The sequence below is a fragment of the Papio anubis genome, chromosome 18, assembly GCF_008728515.1.
Source record: "Papio anubis isolate 15944 chromosome 18, Panubis1.0, whole genome shotgun sequence".
Classification (NCBI taxonomy): domain Eukaryota; kingdom Metazoa; phylum Chordata; class Mammalia; order Primates; family Cercopithecidae; genus Papio; species Papio anubis.
This window is the reverse complement of record NC_044993.1, coordinates 47,802,795-47,817,906: the sequence shown is the minus strand read 5'-3', so window position 1 is coordinate 47,817,906 and position 15,112 is coordinate 47,802,795. Positions and strand designations below refer to the sequence as shown.

The 15,112-nt window shown below is 50.3% G+C and overlaps 1 protein-coding gene across 7 annotated transcripts in view; it reads left to right on the top strand.

Moving 5' to 3' along the window:
- The window catches only part of KIAA0556 (KIAA0556 ortholog), a 234,488-nt gene that overhangs the window by 209,100 nt on the left and 10,276 nt on the right, over positions 1 to 15,112 (top strand). For all 7 annotated transcript variants that reach the window (XM_009196201.4, XM_017953265.3, XM_009196203.4 and 4 more), the window contains 3 exons: positions 6,119 to 6,296; positions 11,019 to 11,184; positions 14,562 to 14,719. In XM_009196201.4, the coding sequence (XP_009194465.2) occupies positions 6,119 to 6,296; positions 11,019 to 11,184; positions 14,562 to 14,719 (502 nt within the window). The remainder of the gene's footprint in view (positions 1 to 6,118; positions 6,297 to 11,018; positions 11,185 to 14,561; positions 14,720 to 15,112) is intronic.

Here is a 15,112-nt window from a genome sequence, read left to right as displayed (position 1 = left end):
ATTTTACTTTTTAATATGTATTTATTTATTTTGACACAGTCTTGCTCTGTCGCTCAGACTGGAGTGCAGTGGTGTGATCTCAGCTCACTGCAACCTCCGCCTCCCAGGTTCAAGAGATCTCCTGCCTCAGCCTCCCGAGTAGCTGGGATTACAGGTGCCCACCACCATGCCTGGCTAATTTTTGTAATTTTAATAGAGACAAGGTTTCACCATGTTGGTCAGGCTGGTCTCGAACTCCTGACCTCAGGTGATCCACCCACCTCGGCCTCCCAAAGTGCTGGGATTACAAGCATGAGCCACCGTGCCCAACTGGGCATGGCTTTTTGCAAGGAGACTCTCTTCAGCCAAGGGCAGTCACAAGTCAAGGGCCTCAGTAGTGAGCTGCCAGCCGTCAGCACTTCCCACCACCAGAAGACTAAGTCCTTCTGTTCCCGGGGGTGGGAGGTGGGGCCTGAGCAGTGCCCTAAGTGAGCTCCACATCCCCTCCCTTACCGCCGCCCTTGTGCAACCGCATCTCCTCCCCAGGAGTCTTCCCTGTCATCCCCTGTGAAAATTCATCTCTCCCTCACCCACTCCAAAATAACCAATGATCTCTTAGAAGATGCCTTAGAGGAAGTTGCCTTATTTGGAATTCTCATAGCCCCTTACATTCCAGGGCACTCTCTCAATTACTTTCGAATAGCAGCAGTTTTAAAGGCCAGCCTAACGTTAGGCAAGAGCCTGGTTTAAGGCTTGGTTTCATCTCCCAGACAGGCACTGTGCTGGGCTTTCTCTGCCTTATCTCGCTGTAACACTCCTGGCTCTGTTTTCCATGAGATCAGGCAGCTGAGGCTCAGAGAGATGGAGTCACCTACCTAAGGTCACACGGCCAGCACGGAAGCTGGGAGTGGAAGCAAAGGTGTTTGAATCCAAAGCCCACATCCTCACCACGCTAGCAGATTGCCTTAGGGTTCTCACTGGGAGACCACCTCACATCGGAAGTCTCTGTGCAAGAGTCAGTGTCCTCCACGAAGCTGTGAGGTCCCAAAAGACAGCCATCGTTTTTTATTCAATTTGGTTCTCCCTTAAGTTGGTCAGGATTTTTTTTTTTTTTTTTTGGCAGGGGATGAATAATGGAAATTTATTTCAAGCTGAGTTCAGCAAAAAAGGGAACTTACTGGCTTATGCAACTAGAAGTTAGGGGTCGCCAGTTTCCACACAGCTGCGTTCAGTTACAGAAATGATGGCATCAAGACATGGTGTCTCAAGACATGGTGTCTGCCTCCCTCTCCCTGCCTTCTTTTCCTCTCTTGCCGTTCTCCCGTTCAGCACCATCCATGTGGAAAGTCCTGGAAGCTCCCGTTTATGCCTCCTTTCTACCCAGCAGTCCCAGATGAAAGAGAACTTCTGTTTTCCTGAATCCCAGTAGTTCCATCAACTATCCCAGAATTAGATCTCTGGGCCTAGCCTGAGTCATGTGCCCATTCTCTTTTTTGTGTGTTTGTTTGCTTGTTGTTATTGTTTTGAGACAGGGTCTCACTCTGTGGCCCAGGCGAGAGTGCAGTAGTGCAAACACAGCTCGCTTCAGCCTCAGACTCCTGGGCTCAAGAGATCCTCCCGCCTCAGCCTCCCGAGCGACTGGGACTGTAGGTGTGCCACCGTGCCCGGCTAATTCGTATGTCCATCCTTAAATCAGCCACTGTGACTCACCATGGTGGGTAGGGCAGGAGGTGGGAGATAGAAAACACAGATTGGCCAGGCCTGGAGCCCAGAGAAAGGGGTCAGCCACCCAAACAGTGTGGACTGAGCACAGGGTGGTTCTCCAGAACGGGTCAGAGTGTGGTCACCAGAAGGAAAGCGGGAATGCTGGCCAGGCAGAAGCAGCCACTGTCCCCTTCATCTGATGATTTCCCCAAAGATGCTATCTGTTGATGTGTTTCCTGCTGACCCGGCTCCTGACCTTTCACAGAGATGTTATTTCAGTGCCTTTGGGAATCTGGCCCTGGAGTAGAGCTCAAAGACCTTTTTACTGCAAGGCAAGTGTCATTTCTCTTCTCTTCTCAGTAGGAAGGCAGAAGAGCCTCTCAACCAAGCATCCTCTGCGTCTGTTTCGAGGCCTATGATTTCTGAATCTCTTCTCTGTGAACCTTTAGCTTTTTCCTCGCTGTATTCAAAATCCTCAATCCACTTCACCACTCTGTGCAAGAGCAGAGCAGAGAGAGCTTTAATAAACTGACCCTGGGGGAATGTGTTGGGGTTGGTAAATACGGCCAATCCTATTAATGTTTTGAAAGGGGATATATGACTTGCTAATTTGCAGATGACACTAATTTTGGAAGTTTTGCAAATATCAGCAGTGATGAATAAGAAAGGAGCGGAGAGGGCTGAAACATGGGGGAGAAATAACAAAATTAATTTCCATTTGTATAAATACTAATTGATACACCAGAGGAAAATGAATATGGCATGTTGGATATTAGCTCGAAAAGGAGAGTAATCACTTTCAGAACAGCCCCAAATTAGATGGAATCGCAGTGCAGCTTGCCAGGCAAACAAAGAGATTGCAGGCTTGGGAGAGTCTGGGCCGGCATCTCTTTGTTGTCACAAAGGGAGGTGGCATTTCTCCCTCACGCTGATTTCCATCGTCCAAATCCACATCCTCCTCCACCTGTGGCCCTTCCGTCTCAGGAGTGGTGCCCACAGCCCCTCTGTCACCTGGGTCAAAACTTTTTTTCCCCTTCCTTCTGTATCCAGACCATTGAGAATCCTGGTAGTGCTATCTCTGAAACAGATCCTGTATCTGTCCCCTTCAACTCTATATTCATTGCCACCAGCCTTGTTCAAGCCATCCTTAACTGCAACAGCTTCCTCCCTGGTCTCCCTATAAAATCCAACTGAAGGGAGCTTTCTAAGATGCAGATCAGATCATGCTGGTCCCCTGCTTCAACATAGAACCTACCAGTAGCTTCCCATTGCAAAGAAAGGAAAATCCAAACTTCTTGATATGATCTAGCCCCTGCCTACCTGTCTGATTTCACTTTCTTCTACTCTCTCCCTTGGCCATTTGGTTCCCCCTATGGGTCAAATTTGTTCTCCTCTCAGCCTGGAATATTCTTCTTCCAGAAATGCGAAAGTGTGGTAGGTTCCTTCTCAGCACCCTGGTCTCAGCTCAAAAGTCACCTCCTCAGGGAGGCCCTCCCTGACCACCTCTGCTCGTATTCAATCACTCCCTATCCTGTTGCTATTTTTTTTTTTCATAGTATTCATCACTCTTGGGAACTGTAGTCTTTCTTTATTCATTATGTTTATTGACAGTCTTTGCTAGAATGCAAGCTTCTTGAGTTCAGAGATTGTGCTCTGTTGTTCATTCCTGTAGCTCTGATGCCAAAAATAGGTTTTGGTACACAGTAGATGATCAGTAAATATTCGTTTACCATTGAGTGTGAATTTGGTAAAACCCAATAATTTTCATTTGTCTCATTTACTTGCAGATATCTACTGAACCCCTACTTTTTTTTTTTTTTTTTTGAGACGGAGTTTCGCTCTGTCGCCCAGGCTGGAGTGCAGTGGCCAGATCTCAGCTCACTGCAAGCTCCGCCTCCCAGGTTTATGCCATTCTCCCGCCTCAGCCTCCCAAGTAGCTGGGACTACAGGCACCCGCCACCACGCCCGGCTAGTTTTTTGTATTTTTTTTTAGAGACAGAGTTTCACCGTGTTAGCCAGAATGGTCTCGATCTCCTGACCTCGTGATCCGCCCATCTCGGCCTCCCAAAGTGCTGGGATTACAGGCTTGAGCCACGACGCTCGGCCGAACCCCTACTTTTTAATTAGTCATGTGTTTAAAATTTTTACTAAAAATATTCATTGAACATCTACTAAGCACTGTTCTGGGCTCTGGGGATACAGCAGTGAACAAAACCAGCAGAGTCCTGGTCTCAGGGAGCTTCCATTTTAGTGGGGGAGACCGATGAAGACGATAAGCAAATCAATGTAGATTCAATTGTCAGGAAGCATTCAGTGCTATAAACAACAAGGTGAGCAGGGTAAGGATGTGGAGAGTGATGGGGTGAGCGGGGCTGTTTGAGCTCTGGTTATTAGGGAAGGCTTCTCAGGAAATGACATTGGAACACTGACCCATGCTGAGAAGGAGTGTGTCAGCTAGCTTTTGCTGCCAAACAAGCCAATCCAAAATCCACTGGCTTAACACAACTACCATGAATTATATTCATGATTGACTCGTAATTCGGTGGCTTGGCTGGGCAGCTCTGGGTGAGCCGGTTTGGTTGGCCTCTACTGGGCCTGCTCGAGCTCCTGATCAACAGGGAGGTGGACTGGCAGCTGAATGACCTAGGACATCTTCACCACCGGCTGGCAGTGGGGAGGCTGCTGGCCAGAGAGGCAACTGGGTTAGCTGGGCTGCCTCACACGGCAGTCTCAAGCCCTGAGTGCTTTACAGGCTCTGCTTGTATCACGTGGGCTTCTGTCCCATTGGTCAAAGCAAATCACATGACCCAGAGTTAGGCATGGAGAAAGAGACTCCAACTCTGGGTAGGATAAGGGGCAAAATCACATTGCAACGACAGAGACATGGGGTGGGAGGAGTCTGTAGCCACTTTGCACGTGACCGATGCAGCAAGAAGCGCATGTGCACAGTGCCGTGCTGCCCACATGTTTGTTTCATCTGCCCGGAGATGCTCAGAGCTACCTTGGCACCACGAAGGAGGGAAAAGATCTGAGGGCTAAGTTACAAAAAGTATGTTGGGAGATGACGGGGCATGGGAGAGAAAACCAAGCTCCAGGGAGGTCAGGTGACCCAGCCCCTCTTCATGGCCACAGAGAAGTCCTTTCACCTCTCTGGGCTTCCAGTTCCTCATTTGAGCTGCAAGGGGCTGGTGCCAGATGACACCCCGCTTCCTTCTGCCCGCTCTGTGGTGCTGGCATTCTGTGAATGCTGCAAAGAGTGAGAGTCTTATACTTAGCTACCCAAAAGGGTGCTAAAATAAGCGGCAAATTCTCTAAGGGCAGAAGGGTTTATTGTGCTTGGTCTTGCTCTAATGAGAGACTGTTAAGGAAAGAGACGTTCCAGCCAATTATCTGACAGGGCTTGATCAAGAGATTCATTCCATTTGAGCTTCCTGGGCAAATGAATGACACCTGGGCTGTTTTGCCCCAGGGCCACAGAAGGTCACTTCTAAAGGGTCTCTGATCGAGAGAGGGTGGGAGCAGAGGCAAAAGGATGGCAGTATCACCCTAGATCACTTCCTTTACTCTGAGCCCATGTGAATCCTTGGTGATAGCAACCAATTTGCATAAAATGTCAGTTTCCAGCGCCGGGGCTTACTGATGTAAGTCTCCATGTAGTTGCTGGTTTAATCATTCCATCTGTACTGAGCTCCTACTGTGTGCCAGGCACTGTGCCAGGCTCGGTTCACAATGGTTTAGAGAAACAGACGGGGTTTCTCCCTCAAGGAGTTAGGCATCTGGTGGGGCAAGTGGATATTTACCAAATGATCACAAGATGACAGCGGTGACCAGGGCTTGGAAAGGGAAGTGTACCGTGACATGGCAGGTTATCAGTGGAGGTTTGACCTGGTCAAAGAAGTCAGGAGGGCTTCTCCGAGGAAAGGAGCTGGGATCTAAAGGGTGAGCACAGGTCAACCAGACCATGTGAATTCTACAGAGGGGTGACAGCACATGCTGTGGTTGGAGAGAGAGGAATATAAATACGAGAGACTGAAGACAGTCTGGGTGGGGCCCAGGGTCCCTGGTGCACAGGGAGGCCAGAGAAGCAGATAGAAGTCTGATGGGGAATGTGGTGTTGGCCAGAAAGCATGGGAAGCCACCATGGACGTTCAGTGTGGGGTAGGACAGCACAGTCTGGAAGGCAGAGGAAGGACCCAGGGCTGTGTGCATGTTTAACTCTCATCCATGCAGCCTACCATTGTTTGCTGAGCACTGACAGTGGCCTGGGCCCAAGGCCACCTAGAGGAAAGGCACAGAGCCCACCCACAAGGCACTCTGGGTCTGGGTTGAAGTTGCTAGACTATAGAGGCCGAATAGCATTCCTCTCCCCGTCTTCATTTTAGATGCCTCCTCCGGAGCCTCTGGTGCTGATGGGCCACTTCTCTTCCTGTTGCAGGCCTTCAGCTGAATTTCACTGCCTCCTGGGGAGACTTGCACTACCTGGGGCTCACTGGCCTGGAAGTGGTGGGCAAGGACGGCCAGGCGCTGCCCATCCACCTGCACCACATCTCCGCCTCCCCTAGAGACTTAAATGAGCTCCCCGAGTACTCTGACGACTCCCGGACCCTGGACAAGTAAGTGTCTTATCAGAAGCTTTATTTTCATGACCACAGGGTTTTGGGGAAACTGTTCTGCCTCTGAGACCTCAGATTCAGACATCAAATAGAATCGCATATGTCCCTCCCCCAGCCACCCTGTGAGGTCATGTGGTCAAGGGAAACTGAGGCTCAGGAAAGTGAGGTGGGAGGTGATTCTCCAGGGCCACACAGCTGGAAGCGTCAGGCGGGATTTGAAAGCAGGTTCCCATGCTTCCAGACACAGCCGTGGTCTGCGTTTTCTTCTCCGTGCTTAGCAGAGCATCTCACACACAGTAGCTGTCTGTAAACCTTTGCAGTGGACGGTTCGGAGTTTACACATGAATGACCCAGGCCTGCCGGGGGCTGAAAGCTCCCTCTCCCCTCCTTGAGGTTGGAGGTGATGGCTCAGGAAGCCTCCACAGGCGGTGGTGGCTGCACTTTCCCCTGCACTTGTCAGATTTCATAAGCCAAGGTTGGGTCAAGTCAGTAAGCGGGGAAGCCTCAGATACAGCATCGATCCGCATGGACCTGCAACCCACAGACCAGCACTCGGCTCCCCTGCTCTGCACAGCCTGAGGGCCTGGTCGCTGCTTGGAGGTGTGAACTAGGGGAGTCAGAGGGATGGGAGTTCAAATCCTGCCTCTGCCCCATGCCAACTATTAGGTAACTTTCTTAACCTCTCCAGTAATAACAGCAGTGGTTATAGTAATAACTGATCACGTAACTGCCAGTTTTTTAAGCAGTTATTAAATGCCAGGCACTGGGCTATGTGAAGCAGATAACAGATATTCATTCACTGAAGCCTCAAACAGCCCTTTGAGGAAGGGACCATTATGAGCCCTACTATACTGATGCAGAGACTGAAATACGCAGAGGCCACCCAGACTAGTGCAGTGGCAGAGTCATGATTGGAACGCAGGCCTGTGGGATACCCGACATCCACTCACTTAACCACTAAATTATACTGTCTCCCCTGCCTTACTTTCCTTATTATCAGTAGAATGGGGACAGTCATTCCCATGGCATGTCACATTGCAGCCACATCCCTTGGCCTGGTGCTGAGCCCATGCAGAGTCGGTGGCAGGCTTCTCCCTGCTTTTCTATAAGGTGGCCTTGAACCGTGGCCTCACTCGCTGCTACCATTAACTGCTCATGGGCCCCTCTGACCACAACCGCATCCTGGCAAGTCACTCCTGAGTATTTAGGCTTGGAGCCTGGAGACCTGGCTCCCAGTCAGCTGGAAAAGTGATCAACGCACAGTGCGGCTTGTGGATCCTTCCCACCCACTCACCACCCTCCTGCCGAATTATCTGTTGGCAAATCCCAGGCCTGATAGCATTTCCTCTTTAGGTATTTCAGTGTATACCTCTAAACAATAAGGGATTTAAGAGAAAACATAATCCTGGTACCACTGTTATTCTTGAAAAAGTTGCCTGTGGGCGTTGGCTCATGCCCGTAATCCCAGCACTTTGGGAGGCCAAGGCAGAAGGATCACCTGAGCCCAGGAATTCAAGACCAGCCTGGGCAACATAGTGAGATTATATCTCTAGAAAAGAAAAAAAAAAAATTAGCCAGACATTGTGGTACATGTCTGTAGTCCCAGCTACTTGGGAGGCTGAGGCAGGAGGATCACTTGGGTCGAGAAATTCAAGACCAGCCTGGGCAATATAGTGACACGGTGTCTCTACAAAAAAAAAAAAAAAAACTAGCCAGGCACTGTGGCATGTGCCTGTAGTCCCAGCTACTTGGGAGGCTGAGGTAGAAGGATTGCTTGAGCCCAGGAATTCAAGACCAGCCTTGGCAACATAGTGAGATTGTGTCTCTACAAAAAAAAAAAAAAAAAAAAAAAAAAAAGCCAGGCATTGTGGCCTGTGCTTATAGTGCCAGCTACTCAGAGGCTGAGGTGGGAGGCTCGCTGGAGCCCAGGAGTTCAAGGCTGCAGTGAGTCATGATTATGCCACTGCATTCCAGCCTGGGCAACACAGTGGGACCCTGTCTCAACAAAAAAAAAAAAAAGAAAAGAAAAAGAAGAAAAAAATAACAACGATTTCTTAAATTACCAGATATCTCGCAGATTCATAGTCCCACCACCCACCCTTTTTTAACAGTTTGCTCATTTAATTTGAGATCCAGATAAGGTCTATGTGTTGTGATTGGTTACTATGTCTCTTAAGCCTCTCTAGGTTCTCTTTCCCTTTTTTCCATTTTTTTCTTGAAAAATTATCTGTTGAAGAAACCAGGTGGACCTGAATTTTACTGGCTGCATCTCTGTGGTATTGTTTAGTCAGCTCCTCGCTCCCCTGTATTTCTAGTACATTGTTAATTAGATCTAGAGGCCTGATCAGATTGAGGTTTGACCACTAGGGCAAGACAGCCACATAGATGTCAGTGTGTGGCCCTGGGGACATATATAATAGAATGTCTGGTTGTCAGGCTCTTTGTGATGTTGGAAGCTAGTCATGCTGGCGAAGTCCCTTAATTCATTAGGGGTTGCAAAATGGTGGTATTTTACGCCTGCTATTCTTTTTAAAATTTATTTGCTGAAATAACTGTGATAAAGAGAGAATTTCCCTCAATTATTTGGCTACTCTGTGGTGCAATTCAGATGGGAAAGGCAGCCTAAGTGCTGGATTCTCTCCCCTCATTTTCTTTTTGGCTTTCCAAATGACTGTTTCTCTAGCATCGTCTAAAACTTGTTTCTTTTCAGGGATTAATATACACTCATGGATTTTAAACATACAGTACTGCTTTTGAAGAGTCAGTACTTTGCAGTTTTTATCCTGATTGATGTTTAAATTGTTCCCTCATGGATGCTGGGAAGTCCTGAGTCCTTTTAAAGCAGTCACCTTTCTTGCCTTCTGATGTGACAGATGCTTCAGGCTCATCTGGTATATTTCTTGTCCCAGACCTGGAATCAGCCATTTCTCCAAGAAGCCCTGGTTCCTTTTAGTGGGAAATGGTATTTAGAGACCATAATCTGGCCACTAGGGATGCTCAGTGCTACTCAGCCGGTTGCTGTTTCTAGGCTTTGTTATGGATAGAGCTAGGAATTCATTTAGATGTTCTTGAGAGTGTCTATAGAGTCTTCCTTTCACTGGCAGCTACAAATCCTCCAGCAGTTCTCTCTGCTCTCAGAATTGGGCAGGTTTGCTGTGGAGCAGCTCCATTTCTAGGACAGAAAGATAATTGCCTTTGGAAGGAAATAGAAGGTTCTCTAGTGGTCATCCTCAGTCAGCTTAGTTCCACAAACATTCCAGGAATTGCTGAATTTCTTCAGTTTTAAGATGCCAGCAATTGTCAGACACACCATCCATCAATTTAATACCAGCCTTTTAGAGAACAAAGAAACATTACCTCCTTGGGTAAACACTTCGATTATGAGATTTTTTTTTCCAAATTCACAACTTTAAAATGTAAAAGGAAACAAAAAGTTTCTTTTCAAATCTAGGAAATGTGGCAGCAGGCCAAGTTTCTCCCAGTACAGCAGCTGCAAGGTACCAGGAATCCAGGGTGTGGAGTGGGGAAGGTTCTGGAAAATGGGAGGGAGAGGGAGGTTGCTCAAGAGGCCACCAGCTGGGCCCTTTTTTCCAGAACCAGGCTTCTGAATGGCAGTGCCAGACACATGGGCCAGAGCCATGAGGACGAGGGCCTGAGGCCTGAGCTGAGGCATGCTGGGCAGGCCGGGGAAGTGAGAGGCACGATTGTCCTTGGGAAAAACACAGGCCAACTTGAGGATGAGTAGATGTCCCAAGCAAGGGAACCAGAAACTGACCAGGACAGGAGTGCTATAGGGCTGAGGTGACAAGCTCAGAGTGCCAGCTGGGAAGAGCATGAGGGAGCATGAGGGGCTCCCTCCTACAGGTTAGAGGCTTCCCTGGGATATCCAGGCCATGCGGTCACAGAGCATGGTCCGGCCAGAGCAGCTCCCACAGTCACCTGCCCCTCCTTCTACTTGTTCCAAGCCAAGAGCTGCAGAGCTCACATGGTGCTTTTGTACCTCTCTCCCCCAGCGTGGGAAGGAGGGCTACACTGCTTTCTAACTATGCTGTAAGGCCAACACAGCAAATTTACAGAAAGTTTGGAAACTTGAGAAAAATACTCACTTCCATACCCTCTGACCCAATTATGTTTTTCACTTTTGAACACTCTCTCCTCGTCCTTGTCCTCATTTCTCAGCTTTAAAATCAGTGTCCTGCCTCCTCCATGTGACTGCAGTGTCCTCACAATGGCACCTTAACCCCTGTGAAATTTCCTTAACCATTTCCCGATTTTGAGTTCTTTTAGGTTGTTATCCTTTTTTAAGCTAGTATAAATAACACTGTGATGAGCATCTTGGTTCAGATAGCCTTTCCTATATGATGAATATATTTTCCTTCTGGGGAAAAAAATCCCAGAAATGGGATCACTGGGCTAAAGGATTCTGAAAAATGACACATTTTCCCTTTTTTAGGAAAACCCTGATGATTGCTTTTCTGCACCTTTAACAGCATAACCTATTTTTTTTTTTCCCTTTTCAAAAATGTCTCATTTCGTAGATGAGAGACAACTTCTGACTGTGGTTCTCATCAGTCACACCTCCCCTTAACGAGCCTGACACAGCCAGGCTAGTGCCAGGCAGTGAGGACGCACGCACTGGGGGCTGAGGGTGTGGGGGCCCCACTGTGATGCCCCCTGTGCCCACTGAACCGCCCCCCTGCCGCTCCTTCCCCGTTGCTGCAGGTTAATTGATGGCACCAACATCACCATGGAGGATGAGCATATGTGGCTGATCCCCTTCTCGCCGGGGCTGGATCACGTGGTCACGATCCGCCTTGACAGGGCCGAAAGCATCGCAGGCCTGCGCTTCTGGAACTACAATAAATCTCCCGAGGACACCTATCGCGGGGTAAGCCAGGGAGCAGCGGCCGCGCTCAGTCCAGCGTCAGGGAAGCAGCACCTTGATGAATGGCTGGCGTGGCAGCCAGAGAGGAGCATAAATCCTCCAGAACTTTCCAAACGGAGCTGGGGGCGTTATGTCCAGGGAGGGAGAGCATTGCTATTTCCTTCTGCAAATGGCAAATGCAGGCTAAAGAGCTCAGGGCATTTCCAGGGAACTGCACAGCGCTGTTTCTCTGGTGCTGGGAGGCCCTAGGCATGTCCAGCCCTCAGCTTGCCATGGTCAGTTTCGGCCCTCAAGTCCATTGAGTGCCCGGGTGGCCGGGCCTCTGCTGAGGGCTTCATGGGCATTCATCATTTCACTGGATTCTCATCCCAGCCAATGGGAGGCAGGTGCGATTACCCCCATTTCTCAGGGTCTGAAACTGAGGTCCAGGAAGCTTCACTCACCCATCCAAGGCCACACAGCTGGAGTCTCCACCTTGGCTGGCCAGACCTGGAGCCCACACTGTGATTTCCATGTGATGTTTTGCTGAGTGAGAAGCAGCACTCAGTCTTGGTGGGATTGAAGAAGAGAGCCTTGGAAGAGCCCTTTTCTCGGGCTTCTGGCCTCAGATGACTGAATGGGTGCCCTCCAGTCATGTAAAAGTGATGATGAGGCCACCGAAAGGTAGCAATTCAGCTGGAGGGCCTGAGTCTGAGTCTTAGCTTGGACCCTACCAGCTGCATAACCTTTGACACGTGACCTGCCTTCCCTGGGCTTGTCTCCTCATCTATAAAATGAAGGGGGAATAACACCTGCCACGGCAGATTGGCATCACCGTTGCCAGGTAACAGTTGACAAAGCCAGGATCCAGCCTCATATAATCCCCAGAGCTGGGCTCCCCACCATGTACCCACCACAGAATTTATTCTAGGGCCTTAGGAATCGTATCACAGACCAGGTGTAGAGGCTCACGCCTGTAATCCCAGTACTTTGGGAGGCTGAAGTGGGAGGGTGGCTTGAGCCCAGGAGTTCGAGACCAGCCTGGGCAACACAGAGAGACCCCCATCTCTACCAAAAAATTAGGCAGGCTTGGTGGCACACACCTGTAGTCCTAGCCATTTAGGAGGCTAAAGCAGGAGGATCTCTTGAGCCCAGGTCGAGGCTGCAATAAGCTATGACCTCACCATTGCACTCTAGCCTGGGTGACAGAGCAAGATACCATCTCAAAGAAAGAAACATGAAAAAAAGAATTGTCACATCTTACAGCAAGATCGGTAGCCCCTGGCCTTCCCCGTGTGACAGGAACTGAGCCAGCCTGCTCCTCTGAGCAGGCCAGTCACGGACCCTCCCAACGCCACCCTGTGTCTCTGTGAGCGCTCCCCTAGTTTGACACATTGAAGAAGTCAGATATATCAACACTAAAAAACAGCCTTTTGAGGCAGAAGTTGCCTCAAGTTGTGCCTTTGGGCCTTAAAATTCCCTTGAGCAAATCACAGTCTGTCTGGTAGAGCTTCTGTGACCTGAATTCACCATCTGGAGATATTGGGCTGAGTTCCCATCTCACGGGTCTGGGCCCCACCAGCCAGACAAGGGCTACGGTGGGATGAGGTGGAGGCGGGGAATGGGCACATAGCCTGAGATGGGAGACCCCCACTGCAGTGAAATGGATGCTGTGACTCAGATCCCACACCCCAAGGGCCTTCCCAAGCACCAGCAGTCCCTGGCATGTGGTTGGAAGCCAGGGCCTTGGACTCCTGGAGTTGGGGCTTCAAATCCCTTCAGTGGCCCTCGGGCAAATCGCTTAGCCCCTGTGAACTTTAGCTTCCTTCGCCATTAGATGGAGATGGTGATAGAGGTCACCTCCAAGGGAATGCGCAGATGACAGGTGGCCACCTCTGCCCAAGGAAGTCAGGGATGCTTCCTGGAGGAGGTGTTGGCCGTGGAGGATGGACAGGGGTTTCCTGGGCCTCTGCTTTGCCATCACTGGATCCACTCTTGGGTGACTCTGTCCAGGACACACTCCAGCAGCTCCAGGCTTATATCCTGCTAGCTCCAAGCCCAGCAAAAGAGAGAGCTCCCCTTTCCAGGCAAGCCAGCAAAACTCCAGGAGTCATGCTGATGGGCCCGGCCATGTCTCAAGTTCAGCTCGGGGGACCCAGGTAGGAATCCCCCTCGAGGAAAGCAGATGGAGAGACTGAGGACAGGGACCAGGTTTGAGTGACAGCCACGCCTGAAGCCAGGTAGCACCACCCTTCAGGTTTACTTATCCTGTGAGTAACTGACATAGAGGTTCCCAAAATGCTGAAGGAACGAGGGACCCCAGGGGCATGTGAGAGCCAGGCCAGGGACCCTTCCTCCCTTCCTTTCTGTAGGAGGAGCTCCTCTACCTCTCCCTAGGGGAAAGCCACCAGTTGAATGAGCAGGTGCACCCATCTTGCTGACCACGAAGGTGGGCTAAGGTGTGGAGGAGAATCAGGCTCCAAAATCTGAAATCAGGGAGGGGGTGCTGGCTGTCGCCCCTCCCTGCCCATAGCACAGGTGGTGGCTGGGCCGCCTCAGACTCTGCCATTAGGACTTTGAGATTGACCAGTAGAACCTGGTTGTCTGGCTGGAGAACTCTGGCTAGAACAGGGAGAGATGTTGGCTCAAATCCAAGTGAATCCAGCAAGCTCTTAGAAGGCACCTGCTGTGTTCCAGGCCCCGAGGCAGACAGAGAGGTGGTCCAGCCAGACCCTCTGCCGTAAGAGACACCCAGAAGCCACTGGGGATGCTGCTAGGCATTCAGGACCAAAAAGGATGAGCTCAGTGCCATGAGAAGAAAGATTGGGAAGAGGTCTGTCCCGTCCTAAGGGAGAGCTCCCAGAGGGGTATTGATGTGTGAGCCAGGGGTTGAAAAAGGTGCAATAGAGCCTAACATTCACGAAGTATACAATTTGTGCCAGGCACTGTTTAGGGCACTTTACATAGGTTAACTCATGACTGTGCCCATTTAACAGATGAGGAAACTGAGGCATAGGGAAGGTAGGTAACATACACAGCTACTAGTGTTGCACATGGAAGCACCTGAGTCCGTGCCCTTGACCTCCATGTCTTGCCGCCCCAGGCCGCTGCAGCTGGTGAGGTGGGTGGGGCCTTGGCCAAGTCACATGCCTCCCCTGAAAGCTGTGGACCAGAGAATGTATGCACATGTCCACTGCAGCAGGGGGCTCGCCTGTCTTGCCCTCTGCTACCTGCCCAGTGCCCACACAGCACCTGGTACGGGAAATGGAGCCCGGTCAGGTGGCTCTGCGAAAGGCTCCCCATGGTGGGCACAGCTGCCGGCAGCTCTGGCCATGTCAGCACCACTCCTGTCCCCACGTGGCCTGCCTCCGTTCAGTCATGTTACTTCCTTTGTTTGCCAGGCCAAGATTGTCCACGTCTCCCTGGACGGCCTGTGCGTCTCCCCGCCAGAGGGCTTTCTCATCCGGAAGGGGCCAGGAAACTGCCACTTTGATTTTGCTCAAGAAATCCTCTTCGTGGACTACCTACAGGCTCAGCTGCTGCCCCAGCCGGCCAGGAGGTGAGGGGAAAGTGGGCGCCACGCACAGCCCCTCCCGGCCCCTGGGCCCGCTTGCTTTGCAAGTTGCTCTGATGTACATACCGAAAGGGTTTTGAAACGGTGATCAAACGCATGGCTTTTCAACTTAGTCATTTTTTAAAGCTCAGCCAAGCCTCACCGGAAGCCTGTAGAATGGACTTGCCTTGTCTGGGGACATTTGGGTTTTTCACAGTCTGGAATGCTGAAGATTTTAAATGCTTCGTTGCGTTTCCTGCTGGGAAAAGAGGCTACAGCCTGCCTCCGTTCCAGAAATGCCTGCTGGCCAGGTCGGGGAAGGGCCTTCCTTCTCCCGTTTCTGTGTTCCTGATTTAGAAAGATTCAAGGAGAAAAATAGAGCTTAATATTTCATGGATT